General features: G+C 43.0%; 1 protein-coding gene across 2 annotated transcripts in view; it reads right to left on the reverse strand.

The window, feature by feature from the left end:
* The window catches only part of agap3 (ArfGAP with GTPase domain, ankyrin repeat and PH domain 3), a 655,804-nt gene that overhangs the window by 291,914 nt on the left and 350,198 nt on the right, over nt 1–13,692 (reverse strand). For both annotated transcript variants that reach the window (XM_072569614.1, XM_072569615.1), the window contains exon 3: nt 6,824–6,911. In XM_072569614.1, coding sequence (XP_072425715.1) covers nt 6,824–6,911 — 88 coding nt within the window. The remainder of the gene's footprint in view (nt 1–6,823; nt 6,912–13,692) is intronic.

A 13,692-nucleotide genomic window follows, 5' to 3' on the forward strand; every position in this document is an offset into this window, starting at 1 on the left:
AATGGAGTTTCATGCTTAGATGACCCTCAGCCATAGTGCTGAGAGTCTGCAGACTCTTAAGGAATACTCTACAAATATTGACTCATTCTCGGAAAATCTCTACACAGACCAACATGCTCCCAGGAATACTCTGCACAGACAAACACACTCCCAGGAAACCCTAACACAGACGAACTCAAAACTGGGAATACTTTGCACAAACCAACATGCTTCCAGGAATACTCTGCACAGACTGACACACTCCCAGGAATATCCTGCACAGACCGACATGCTCCCAGGAATACTCTGCATAGACCAACAATGCCACTACTTTCTCAGGAGGCTATGGAAGTTCAGCATGTTCACAAGGACTCTGGCCAATTTTTAAAGATGCAAGGTCCAAGAATATTCTGTACACCACCAACCCACTCCTGGGAATACCCTGCACAGACCAACCTGCTCACAGAAATAGCCTTCACAGACCATCTCTCACAAGGCGCACATGCTCCTGGGAATAGTCTGCACATGCAGGTATACTTCTTGGATAGCTCTATACAGCCTGACACACTCCTGAATGATGGGTATATTGCAAAATTTTACATAGTTTGATTACAATATTTAACTTCTGTGATGACTCCCCAGTATAGTGAAGTAAATGACCCCAGTGAGACGTGACAGATTTTTGGGGCTCAATTTTGATACAGAGGCAATAATATTTTGGGTATGGTATTAGTACATACACAGGCAAAGGAAAGTGACAGGTTCAGCAGTGAATTTAGGAAATAGCATGGGTAACAGCAAAGAATTTCCTACGGGTGGCAGAGTTGCCTGTTTAGTCATAAGACAATCTTCAAAGCAAAGGCTGCTGGCAAAGCTTGGAAAACAAATATAATTGAGACAGAGGTCATCATCCTGTAACAAACATACAGGAGTGCTGGCTGCCCCTGATTTTTCCAGACTGATAGAATGGGGTTAATATTAAAGATGGGAATAGGTGCAGTCTTGTTATAGGATGATAAATCAGGAGTAGAGAAGCCAGTGGAATACTTCCTCCGAAACCAGTATCAGAGAAAGTACTGTACAGTCGGCAAAGAAGTTCTGAGAATACTATTGTCTCTTCAACACTTTGAAGCCACCTTTGACATGTTAATAGGAAACATTATTTTACACTCATTATAATGCACTGGCATTCATTGAAAAGTTTAATGCAATTCTATTCTGATGGATTTTTGCTTCAATTTATTATAAAGGTTATTCTGCTAGAAAATACAGTGTAATTGCGGATGCATTGTCTTGAGTATAAAACGATGGAATAACTGAAAGGTTTAAGGAATGCTAAGATTATACAAGGTTGTATAAAGTGGGAGGAAAGTGAATGGATATAAGTGTTGTGTTTTGTTTTGTATCACAGCTTTTTGAAATGGCATTTCATCTTATAAGTTTGGAGGCATGTAAAGACTCGCCCCTCTTGAATTTGTAGTTACCTTTACTGAATTGTTATTATCATGAGATCCGTTTGAATCTTCTCCCTCACAAACTGCAGGGTAAAATCCATCATGTGTGGTCACTGCCCCCTATGGGTTCCTGCAGCTTCAGTTCCCTGATCAAATCTGCCTCATTACACATCACTAAATCAGAATTGCTTGTTCCCAGTGAGCTCTACCACAAGTTGCTCCCAAAAAACCATCTTGTAGACATTCCACTAAGGGAGTTGAGTATAAAAGTAGGGAAGTCTTGCTAAAACTGCACAAGGCACCGGCTGGATCACATCTGGAATACTGGGCCCCCTTAGTTAAGGAAAGATTCGAGCGGGTGACAATGGATGCAGTCTGGAGAAGGTTCAGTAGGTTGATCCCAGGTCTGGAGGTACTGTCTTAAGTGGAGAGGTTGAATAGGCTGGATCTGTACTTGTCGGAGTTTAGAAGAACAAGAGGCAACCTTGTTGAAGCATGCAAGATTCGACAGGGGCTTGACAATTTAGATGCACGAGATGTTGCTTCCCTTTCTGGGGAGAGCCTTGGACCAGACAGTAATAATCTCAGAATAAGAGAAGATGAGGAAGATTTCCTTCCTCCAGAGGGTAGAGAATCTGTGTAATTCCTTACGTGGAAGACTATGGAGGCGGTGTCATCAAGTATATTCAAGGCTGAGATGGGCAGATTTTTAATCGGTAAGGGAATCAAAAGTGATGGGGGGGGAAGGTAGGAAGGTGGAGTTGAGGATAATCAGATTTGCCAATAATCTCCCTGAATTGCATGGGCTGATTAACCTGCTTCTGCTCTTACAGCTTATAGTCAGTGGTATAATGGTGCAATTATTGGACTCATAATCCAAAACGCTAGGTTAATGTTCTGGGGCACAGGTTCAAGTCCCACGTCACAGATGGTGAAATTTCAATTCACTCTAATCTGGAATGAAAAGTTAATCTAATGGCAGTGATATAGCTACTGGCTATGGTTATATTTAAAAAAATCTGGGTCACTGATGTCCTTTAAGGAAATCTGCCATTTTTACCCAGTCTGGCATACATGTGACTTCAGTCACATAGCAATGTTATTGATCCTTAAATGCCCTCTCAAATAACCTAGTAAACCACTCAATTAGTACATCCAGGGATGGTCAATAATTATACTATAGCCAGCTATACATACACCCCATGAATGACTATAAAAATAATTTTCATGAGTGTACTATTACTGCTATTCAATTCTCAGACTGCTTATTCTAAACATGCCACCAACACAAATTCCTCTCTGGCAAACAGTCTGAATTTAAACGTGAATCTTGCAATTTGTACATTTGATCCCAAGGTAAATTTCTGAATGTAGCTTCAAATTTAAATCATGTCAACTGTGAGAGCATGGAAGAAGAGCTGGCTAAAGTGAATTGGCAAAATAAGGTAAAGGACAGGTTAATGGCAGAATTTAAGGAGATACTTCAGAATAAACTGAATAGACATCATCTAAGAGGAAGAAATATTCCATGATGAGTAGCAACCATCTATGACTAATTTAAAACATTTAAGGTATATCAAGTTTAAAAAAACATATAAGTGCACAAAGATGGGTAACATGTTAACAGACTGGACAGAATATACAAAACAGAAAGAATGAGCAATAGGTTAATAAGGAGGGACATTTAAAGGATTGGGAGAAGATGGCTAGAAAAATAAAAACATGGTAAAAGTTTGACAGATATTTAAAATAAAGAGTTAAGTGAGTGGATGTGAGTGAGTCTGGGGAATTAATAATGGAAACAAGTGAACAGAGGGTATAAGTAACATCACAGAAGTAAATAAATCAGAAAATGGAGGGAGGCAGAAAATCAAAGTTACAGTCATCCCAAAAGAAATACTGAATAAATTGCTGGAGCTGACAAATACCTGGGTCCTCATGGACTTCATCCTAGGTCCTGAAAAGAAATGGTTCATGAATTCTCCAGATCTAGAGAAGGCTCCACTAGATATGAACACACAAACATGGAGCAGGACAGTGTCATTCAGCCCCTCAAATGTGCTCAACCATCCAGTGGGCCGAGAAGTGGCAGATGGAGTTTAATTCAGATAAATGTGATGTGCTGCATTTTGGGAAAGCAAATCTTAGCAGGAATTATACACATAATGGTAAGGTCCTCGGGAATGTTGCTGAACAAAGAGACCTTGGAGTACAGGCTCATAGCTCCTTGAAAGTGGAGTCACAGGTAGATAGGATAGTGAAGAAGGCGTTTGGTATGCTTTCTTTTATTGGTCAGAGTATTGAGTACATGAGTTTGGAGGTCATGTTGCAGCTGTACATTGGTTAGGCCACTGTTGGAATATTGTGTGCAATTCTTGTCTCCTTCCTATCGGAAAGATGTTGTGAAACTTGAAAGGGTTCAGAAAAGAATTAAAAGGATGTTGCCAGGGTTGGAGGATTTGAGCTATGGGGAGAGGCTGAACAGGCTGGGGCTCTTTTCCCTGGACCTTCAGAGGCTGAGGGGTGACCTTATAGAGGTTTACAAAATTTTTGAGGGACATGGATAGGATAAATAGACAAAGTCTTTTCCCTGGCATCGGGGTGTCCAGAACTGGAGGGCATAGGTTTATGGTGAGAGGGGAAAGATATAAAAGGGACCTAAGGGGCAACTTTTTCATGCAGAGGGTGGTACGTGTATGGAATGAGCTGCCAGAGGAAGTGGTGGAGGCTGGTACAATTGCAACATTTAAAAGGCATTTGGTTGGGTATATGAATAGGAAAGGTTTGGAGAGATATGGGCCGGGTGCTGGCAGGTGGGACTAGATCAGGTTAGGATAACTGGTCAGCATGGACGGGTTGGACCGAAGGGTCTGTTTCCATGCTGTACATCCCTATGACCTATGACTCTAAGATCATGGTTAATCTGGTTGTAACCTCAAATCCATATTCCTGCCCATCTTGACAACACTTATCTCACTAAGAAGAATCTACCTACTCCTGTCATAAAGATACTTATAGACTCTGCTTCCACTAATTCCGCGGGGACAGAATTCCAAAGATTCACAACCTAGAACATAGAACACGACAGCGCAGTACAGGCCCTTCGGTCCTTGATGTTGCGCCAAACTGTGGAACCAATCTGAAGCCTATCTAACCTAAACTATTTCATTCTCGCCCATATGCCTAAACAATGACCATTTAAATGCCCTTAAAGTTGGCGAGTCTACTACTGTTGCAAGCACTGCATTCTACGCCCCTACTACTCTGAGTAAAGAAACCACCTCTATATCTATAACCCCTCAATTTAAAGCTATGTCCCCTCATGCTAGCCTTCACCATCCAAGGAAAAAGGCTCTCACTGTCCAACCTATCTAACCCTCTATTATCATATATGCCTTTATTATCATATATGTCTCTATTAAGTCTCCTCTTAACCTTCTTCTCTCTAATGAAAACAGCCTCATGTCCCTCAGTAAGACCTGCCCTCCATACCAGGCAATATCCTAGTAAATCTCCGCTGAACCTTTTCCAAAACTTCCACATCCTTCCTATAATGCGGTGAACAGAACTGTACACAATACTCCAAATGTGGCCACGTCACACTTTTGTACAGATGCAGCATGATCTCATGGTATCGAATCTCAATCACTCTAGCAATAAAAGGTAACACACTGTATGCCTTCTTAACAACCCTATTATCCTGGGTGACAACTTTCAAGGATTTATGTACCTGGATACCGAGATCTCTCTGTTCATCTACGCTGCCAAGAATCTTACCATTAGCCCAGTGCTCTGCATTCCTGTTACTCCTTCCAAAGAAAATCAGCTCACACTTTTCCATATTAAACTCCATTTGCCACCTCTCAGCCCAGTTCTGCAACTTATCTATGCCCCTCTGTAAACTACAGCATCCTTTGTCACTATCCACAACTTTACCAACCTTAGTAACATCCACAAATTTACTGACCTATCCTTCTACACCCTCATCCAGGTCACTTATATAAATGACAAACAACAGTGGACCCAAAACAGATCCTTGCAATACCCCACTAGTAACTGAACTCCAAGATGAATTTTTCCCATCAACCACCACCAATCCAAATCGCTAAATCACCCTCCATCCCATGTCTCCGTATTTTGTGCCTACCGTGGGAAACTTTATCAATGCTTTACTGAAATCCATATACATCACATCAACTGCTTTACCCTCATCCACCTGTTTGGTCACCTTCTCAAAGAACTCAATAAGGTTTGTGAGGCACGACCTACCCTTCACAAAATTGTGTTGATTATCCTTAATCAAATTATTCCTTTCTAGATGATTATAAATCCTATCTCTTATAATAATCTTTTCCAACATTTTACCCACAACCGAAGTAAGGCTCACAAGTCTATAATTTCCAGGTTTTCTCTACTCCCCTTCTTGAACCAGGGTACAATGTTTGCTGTTTTCTGGCACTATTCCTGGAGACAATGATGACATAACGATCAAAGCCAAATGCTCGGCAATCTCCTCCCTGGCTTCCCAGGGAATCCTAGGATAAATCCCATCCGGTCCATGGGACTTAACTATTATTACACTTTCCAGAAATACTAACACCTCCTCCTTATGCACCTCAATCCCCTCTAGTCTAGTAGTCTGTATCTCAATATTCTCCTTGACCACATTGTCTTTTTCTAGTGTGAATACTGATGAAAAGTATTCATTTAGCGATTCTCCCTCTGACTCCACGCACAACTTCCCACTACTATGCTTGATTGGCCCTAATCTTTCTCTAATCATTCTTTTATTCCTGACATACTGACTGAGACTTTGCTTTAAACTAATCTTTGTCGTATATGGGCAATCTTCATGCCTCCTTAATGACCTTGCAATAGTGCAATGCAAACTCAGTATCAAACTCTGACAGTGCCCACTCAGTCAGTACTGTCCCTCGACACAACAGTGCTCCCTCAGCACTGATCCTGAGAGTGTGACACTCCCTTAGGACTGTACAAAGTTGGCCTGCAGATTCGTAGCCCCCATCCTTTTCAGTATCAAGGCTGCATAACTGAGCAGATTTCCCTTCTCCTGCACATGTTCTGTGATGAACGTCAGCAAATACTGCCTTCATTAATGGACACAAAGTCTCTCGAGGTAATCAGTAAACCAGTTAAATATAGCTGCAATCAGTGGAGTAGTAGGACTAGAGACAAAGGAACAACTCACCAATTTCAGTTGTAACAAGATGAAGCATTATCTCCACCTTAAATGCTAAGGTTCCAGGTCTTACTATAACCAATCAATATCGTTATCATATGCACAGCAACTAGAAAGAAAGTCACAGGTACAGCCTTTTATACAGCACCCAACAATAGCTTGTCTGGGTAATACAAGAGAGACAACATACCTTCAGGGGACTCCTCCTGCACGTAGGTTCCAGTCAAATACCGGTGAACAAGGGCAGACTTCCCACTCGATAGATTCCCCACGATTCCCTGGCAAACAAAATATGTTGAGTTCAGTTATGATAGAATCCCAGTGACATCCTGCTAACTTGCGATAAAGTGGAAGAAGCAGTCAGCTGTCCTCTTCAAATACATTTCCTGGATTGTGGGAAATGCTGGTAAATGCAAGCATTGTTGTTGTTTACAGAAGTTAAGTTAATCCATAGATTGATGCAGTAAAGGGCAATCAAGACACAGCTGAGTCAGAAAGTCTGCATTCCAATATCACTCTGGGATTGAATACAGCATTCAGGTGGATGCCTGAGTACACTATGGAGGGAGCGCTGCACAATCAGAGAGTCACTACTAACAGCATTGTGGGTGTTGCTATACCAAACAGACTGCGGTGGTTCATGAAGGTAGCTCCCCACCACCTTCAAGGGACAACTAGGGATGGGCAACAGTCACATCCCATAAACAAATAGAAACAAAATTTGTCCAAGATTATGGCCAATGTATCTCCTCAAACATGCCAGCGCAAACAGCTTATTTAGTTGCTTACCACATGGCTTTTTGTTGTCAATTTGCTATGCATGAATTGGCTGCCATGTTTAGCTAATTCACAACGGTGTCTAAACTTCAAATAGGCAAAAGTGAGGACTGCAGATGCTGGAGATCAGAGTCGAGAGTGTGGTGCTGGAAAGGCACAGCAGGTTAGGCTAGCATCTGAGGACCAGGAAAATCACGTTTCGGGCAAAAGCCCTTCATCAGGAATGATTTTCCTGCTCCTCAGATGCTGCCTGACCTACTGTGCTTTTCCAGCACCACACTCTTGACTCTAAACTTCAAATGGCTGTATTGATTGTGAACATTTTTTTCTGGAGCAGTTGTCAACTAGTGCTATTTCCCAAGAAGCCAACAGGGGGAGCTTGATTCCATAGTGTTCAGCTGACAGTTCCCACTGCAAATATATCTGTAATGTTCGGCTATTGTAGAGACAGGAAAGTGCAGGATTTATATGAGAGATTTCACTGAAAGATCTCTGTCATCACCTGACATCAATCTTGGCCTCCTCTTTCCATGGAATATGCCTGAATCACAGGAAAATAACACTGTGAGTTAATATCACAGGACCACATTTATATAGACACCTCATGCACTCTGTACAAACACTTGGCCCATGCAGACACGCCGATCAGTCCACTCTGTATTCTCACATGAACAAATTTCCAGGACATATGTATCTCTAGCTTAAAAGTGCAGCCATTAACAAGTCTGGCTTTCACCCAGTCTGCACAGTGAGTGATGGACAATGGCCTCAGTGTTCCTGAGATTGGCAACAGATAATAACAGCTGGACTAGATAATGAAGCCAGTGCAGTACAATGGGTCAAACAGCCTGCTCCTGCACTGTAATAATTCTGAAATTCTGAGTCAAGCAGAGGATGACTGGGCAAAGGACCACACTCCGTTTCAAAAAATAGATAACACAATAAATGTTTGTCTAGCCAGCAGCAACATGCACAACTCCTGTACTATTATAAAAAGAAATATATAAAAAGATCACTATTGTCCCTACACAGTGATAAACCATATACTCTCACTAACCCTCTGGGATAAAATCCCCAAGTATCTCTCTCAGATGCAGTGTCCAGGGTGTGACCCCTCATTCTACAAAGCAGCAATGATTGTACTAAATAAAATGACAGTAATGCATTGTATATGAGATGCCTGAGCATTATGTAATTGGAGACTTTCTCAAGTGTGTTTTTTTAAACACGCTGACTCTGCTGTTCTGGGAACTGGGGTTATCAAGCCTGTTTTTTACATTGTCGTTGTACACTTTGCTCTGTCAGCAAAGACTGTTAATTACATAGGACAGCCTAAAATCAACACAAACAAGACAAAGGGTTTGCAGTGCAGATCCACCCCTTAATTAAGTGAGCAAACAACCCCTGATGGTACCTGACAACCAATCACGAATTAGTGAGAGGGCACGTAGCTCTATCACAAGGTATCAAGTCATAGATACCTGGGCTGCTGTCTCCCAGCCAAACCCCAGAAACTTCACACCGCTTCATAGTATTTTCTTCACATTTCAGTTTGACCCACAGAGCATTCTACGGATAAACTGCCCAAAATTTCTGTTAACATGCAACAGAAAACATCAACATTGGAGGGAGAGTCCCACAGGAACGAAGACAACCACTAAAACCTGTCATCCTATGACACATTGAAACGCCCTCAAGTACTTCACATAAGCATTATCAAGCAGATAGGACTCAGCTCTGGAGTAAGAGGGAGGATGGAACAGAGGAGGGGAGGCAGGGCTGGAACAAGAGCAGGCAGTAGCATCATAGTAAACCAAACCGATAGGCTAATGTCCTGGGAAATCCACAACAACAGATGTGAGAAAACAAAAAAAACTGTGCATGCTGGAAATCAGAAAAATCAGAAATTAATGGAAAAACTCAGCAGGTCTGGCAGCATCTATGGAGAAAAAGCAAAGTAAGAAGCAGCACTGGACATGAAAAGTTAACTCTGCTTTCTTTCTCTAGATACTGCCATGACAGATGGTGACCTTGAATTCAATAAAAATCTGGGATAAAACTGGCGAGTTGGTCTAATGGCGATCTTGCAGTTACTGTGGATTGTTGTAAAAACCATTCTTCACCAATGTACTTTAGAGAAGGAAATCCACCGTCCTCACCCAGTCTGGCCTACAGATGACTCCAACCTCACAGCAATGTGTTTGCCTCTTAACTACCCTCTGGGCAATTAGGGATGGGCAATAGCTGCTGGCCTAGACAATGACACCCAAATCTTATGAATGAATTTATAAAATAATGAAGAGGAAGAGGGTAGTTTAGAGATCATCGTGCACTCAAGTGGCAAGTTAAATATACTCTTTTTTTTACATTGAAACCTTCTAGAGATAGTGCAGGTCTGGGCGGGATGCTCTTCAGAGAGTTGGCGCAGACTCAATGGGCCAAATGGCTTCTGGCAGGTGAAAATAGAACTTAGGGGACATGGCCTCAAAATAAGGTGGGGCAGATTTAGGACAGAGTTGAGGAGAAACTTCCTTCACCCAAAGGGTGGAGCATCTGTGGAATTCCCTGCCCAGTGAAGCAGTTGAGGCTACCTCATTGAATGTTTTTAAGGCAAAGATAGACAGATCTTTGAACAGTAAAGGAATTAAGGGTTATGGTGAGTGGGCGGGTAAGTGGACATGAGTCAATGAAAAAGATCACCCATGATCTTGTTGAATGGCAGAACAGACTCGCCCAGCTAGATGGCCTACCCTGCTCCTATTTCTAACGTTCTTAAGTTTCTGCACTCTGGGGATTCTATGGTTATATGAGCAGCTAAATATGTTAGCTTTTTTGGGACTTTGGGATTCACATGCATAATTCTGTGAAGGTTGCCAGGCAAGTTAAAACAGAAGTTAAGAAGGCTTGGGTTCCTTGGGTTTATAAGTCAAGGCATAGCATATAAAAATAACAAAGTGATGCTACACTTTCACAAACCATTGGTCAGATAACATTTGGAGTATTGTGTTCAGTTCCAGGCACCTTATTTAAGGAAAGATGTTACACGCCTGGTGAGAGAGCAATCAAGATTTATTAAAATTGTACCAGTAATGAGGGATTTTAGATACAAGGGAAGATTAGATAAGTTGGGTTTATTCTCTTTGGAGCAAAGATGATTAAGAGGTGACCTTGAGGTGTTCAAAATTATGAACAATTTTGACAGGATAAACAAACATTCTGTTTCCACTAGTTGGTATGTCAGTAACTGGGGGCCACAAGTTCAAGACTGTCAGCATGAGAGCTTGGAGTGAGATGAGGAGAAACTCGTGGAGTTGTTAGGATTTGGAATGTGCTGCCTGGCAGAGGGGTGGAGGCAGATTCCATAGAACGTTTCAAGAGAGAGCTGGATATATGAAAGTGATGAATTTAGAGGACTATGGAAATAGGGCAGGATAGTGGGACGAGCTGGGTTAACTCTTGCGGGAGTCAGTACAGATATGATGGGTCAAATGGCCTCCTTCTTTACTGTATGATTCTATGATTTTTCATTCACTCAGCAAGAATCATGCTGTGAGCACATTCTTTTGTCTCAGTAAGTCAAGAAAAATGGCTTTGAAAGCGTGAACAGAGAAATCCAGTGAGTCAGGTTTGTTTATATTTAACCAATTTTCTTAATCAACCTATTCAGAGATGTTGGATTAGTGGTGCTGGAAGAGCACAGCAGTTCAGGCAGCATCCAAGGAGCTTCGAAATCGACCTTTCGGGCATAAGCCCTTCTTCAGGAATGAGGAGGGTGTGCCAAGCAGGCCAAGATAAAAGGTAGGGAGGAGGGACCTGGGGGAGGGGCGTTGGGAACACGATAGGTGGAAGGAGGCCAAGGTGAGGGTGACAGAGCGGAGTGGGGATGGGGGCAGAGAGGTCGGGAAGAAGATTGCAGGCCAAGAAGGCCGGGACTGAGAAAAGGTGGGGGGAGGGGAAATGAGAAAGCTGGAGAAATCCGCACCCATCCCCCGCGGCCGGAGGGTTCCGAGACAGAAGATGAAAACACCAACTGGCACAGCCGCCCCGTGGCTGAATACTGGCTCCCCCTCCCACTCCACCGGGGACATGCGGGTTCTTGGTCTCCTCCATCGCCGGACCGTGGCGGTATGGCGCCTGGAGGAGGAGCGCCTCATCTTCTGTCTCGGAACCCTCCGGCCGCGGGGGGATGGGTGCGGAATTCTCCAGCTGTCTCATTTCCCCTCACCCCACCTTTTCTCAGTCCCGGCCCTCTGACTCAGCACCGCCTTCTTGGCCTGCAATCTTCTTCCCGACCTCTCTGCCCCCATCCCCACTCCGCTCTGTCACCCTCACCTTGGCCTCCTTCCACCTATCGTGTTCCCAACGCCCCTCCCCCAAGTCCCTCCTCCCTACCTTTTATCTTGGCCTGCTTGGCACACCCTCCTCATTCCTGATGAAGGGCTTATGCCCGAAATGTCGATTTCGAAGCTCCTTGAATGCTGCCTGAACTGCTGTGCTCTTCCAGCACCACTAATCCAGAATCTGGTTTTTACCTCTATTCAGAGATGTCATTACACATCACTAGAGCAGGTCAGACTTGAGCCGAGGCGCCTCAGTCCAGGGGTAGGGACTCTATCTCTGTGAGGGGCAAGCACAGCAGGTCAGGCTGCATCCGAGGAGCAGGAAAATCAACATTTCGGGCAAAAGCCCTTCATCAGAAAAGCCCTCCATTCCTGATGAAGGGCTTTTGCCCGAAACTTCGATTTTCCTCGGATGCTGCCTGACCTGCTGTGCTTTTCCAGCACCACTCTAATCCAAACTCTGGTTTCCAGCATCTGCAGTCCTCACTTCTGCCTCTATCTCTGTGGCACAAGTGGGCCCCAGAGTAAGTGAGGTTGCTGAACATTGTAAATGTCTGTCGTGATTGGAACCAAGTGTTGGTTGGTTGACTACGAATTCCTTCATTGGGATTGTTAACCAGTGCCAATCAGGCAGCTCTGCCTGACCAACATAAACAGAAGATAACCAGACGGTGTGTCAGGGCGGCCCGAGAGCAGGAAGGTGTGTCAGGGCTGACAGAGAGTGGGAAGCGCTGTGAGGGGTTCACTGCCGGAAGGTGGTTTGCTGGGTGTCTGTGTTCTAAACACTGGTTTATTGTTTGTTTGATTAAACTGTCTTGTATGAGTTTGTTACTGTTTCCCTTTTGATGACTTACGGTGGGATTTGAGGTGCGTCCTCATTTCCCTGATTGCATGGTGGGGTTTGGGGTTTGGCCATCCTGCTCCTTCCCCCTGTTAAGAGCAGTCTTTTTGCTTTCTTTTTATTGTTAACTGTTTGCATTTTGTACCATTTCATGAAACAAAAAAAAAAAGAGAATTTAGAATCTCCTCAGTTCAGGAACTGACTCTGAGCTGGCTGTAGCCAATGTACCATGCACAATGAACTAAGGAGTAACTCGGTGACAGGATACCTGCCTCTGTGCAGTTATTTCAATGTCAAACAGCTGCTCTGACCAGGGCTAATACTTCACTTAAATGAAGTTGAGGATCCAGTGAAATGATCAGGCACACAAATGCATTTATATTTTCCAATGGAATGGATTAATAAGATTGTAATAATGGAGGATTTTAATTTTCCAAACATTGACCGGGCCTATCATAGTATTAAAGGTTTGGATGGTGAAGAATTTTTCAAATGTGTTCAAGAAAATTTTCTTTATCAATATGTGGATGCTCCTACTACAAAGGGACAAAACTAGACCTTTTGGGCAAAAGACAGGGCAGGTGACTGAGGTAAAAGTGGGGGAACACTTTGGCTCTAGCGATCATAATTCTATTTGTTTTGAAATGGTTATGGAAAAGAGTAAGCCTTCCATAAAAGGTAAAGTTTTTAATTGGAGTAAAGCAAATTTTAATGGTCTGAGACAAGAACTTTCAAATGTTGATTGGAGTGGACTGTTTGCAGGTAAAAGGATGTCTGACAAGTGAGGTGCATTCAAGAGTGTAACGATGAGAGTTCAGAGGCATTTTGTTCCTATTAGAGTGAAGGGTAAGACTGGTAAGATTGAGGAACAATGCATGAATAAACATTTTGAGGTTCTAGTCAAGAATAAAAGAGAATCTTATTTCAGATATAGACAACTTGGTTCAATTGAATCTCTTAATCAATATAAAGAGTGTCAGGGCATTCCTAAGAGAGAAACCAGGAATGCAAAGAGGGGATATGAGATAGCACTGGCAGATAAGATTGAGGATAATCCAAAGAGAGTCTACAAATAGGTTAAGAGTAAGAGGTACTTAGAGA

The sequence above is a fragment of the Chiloscyllium punctatum genome, chromosome 5 (assembly GCF_047496795.1).
Source record: "Chiloscyllium punctatum isolate Juve2018m chromosome 5, sChiPun1.3, whole genome shotgun sequence".
NCBI classification, from domain to species: Eukaryota; Metazoa; Chordata; class Chondrichthyes; order Orectolobiformes; family Hemiscylliidae; genus Chiloscyllium; species Chiloscyllium punctatum.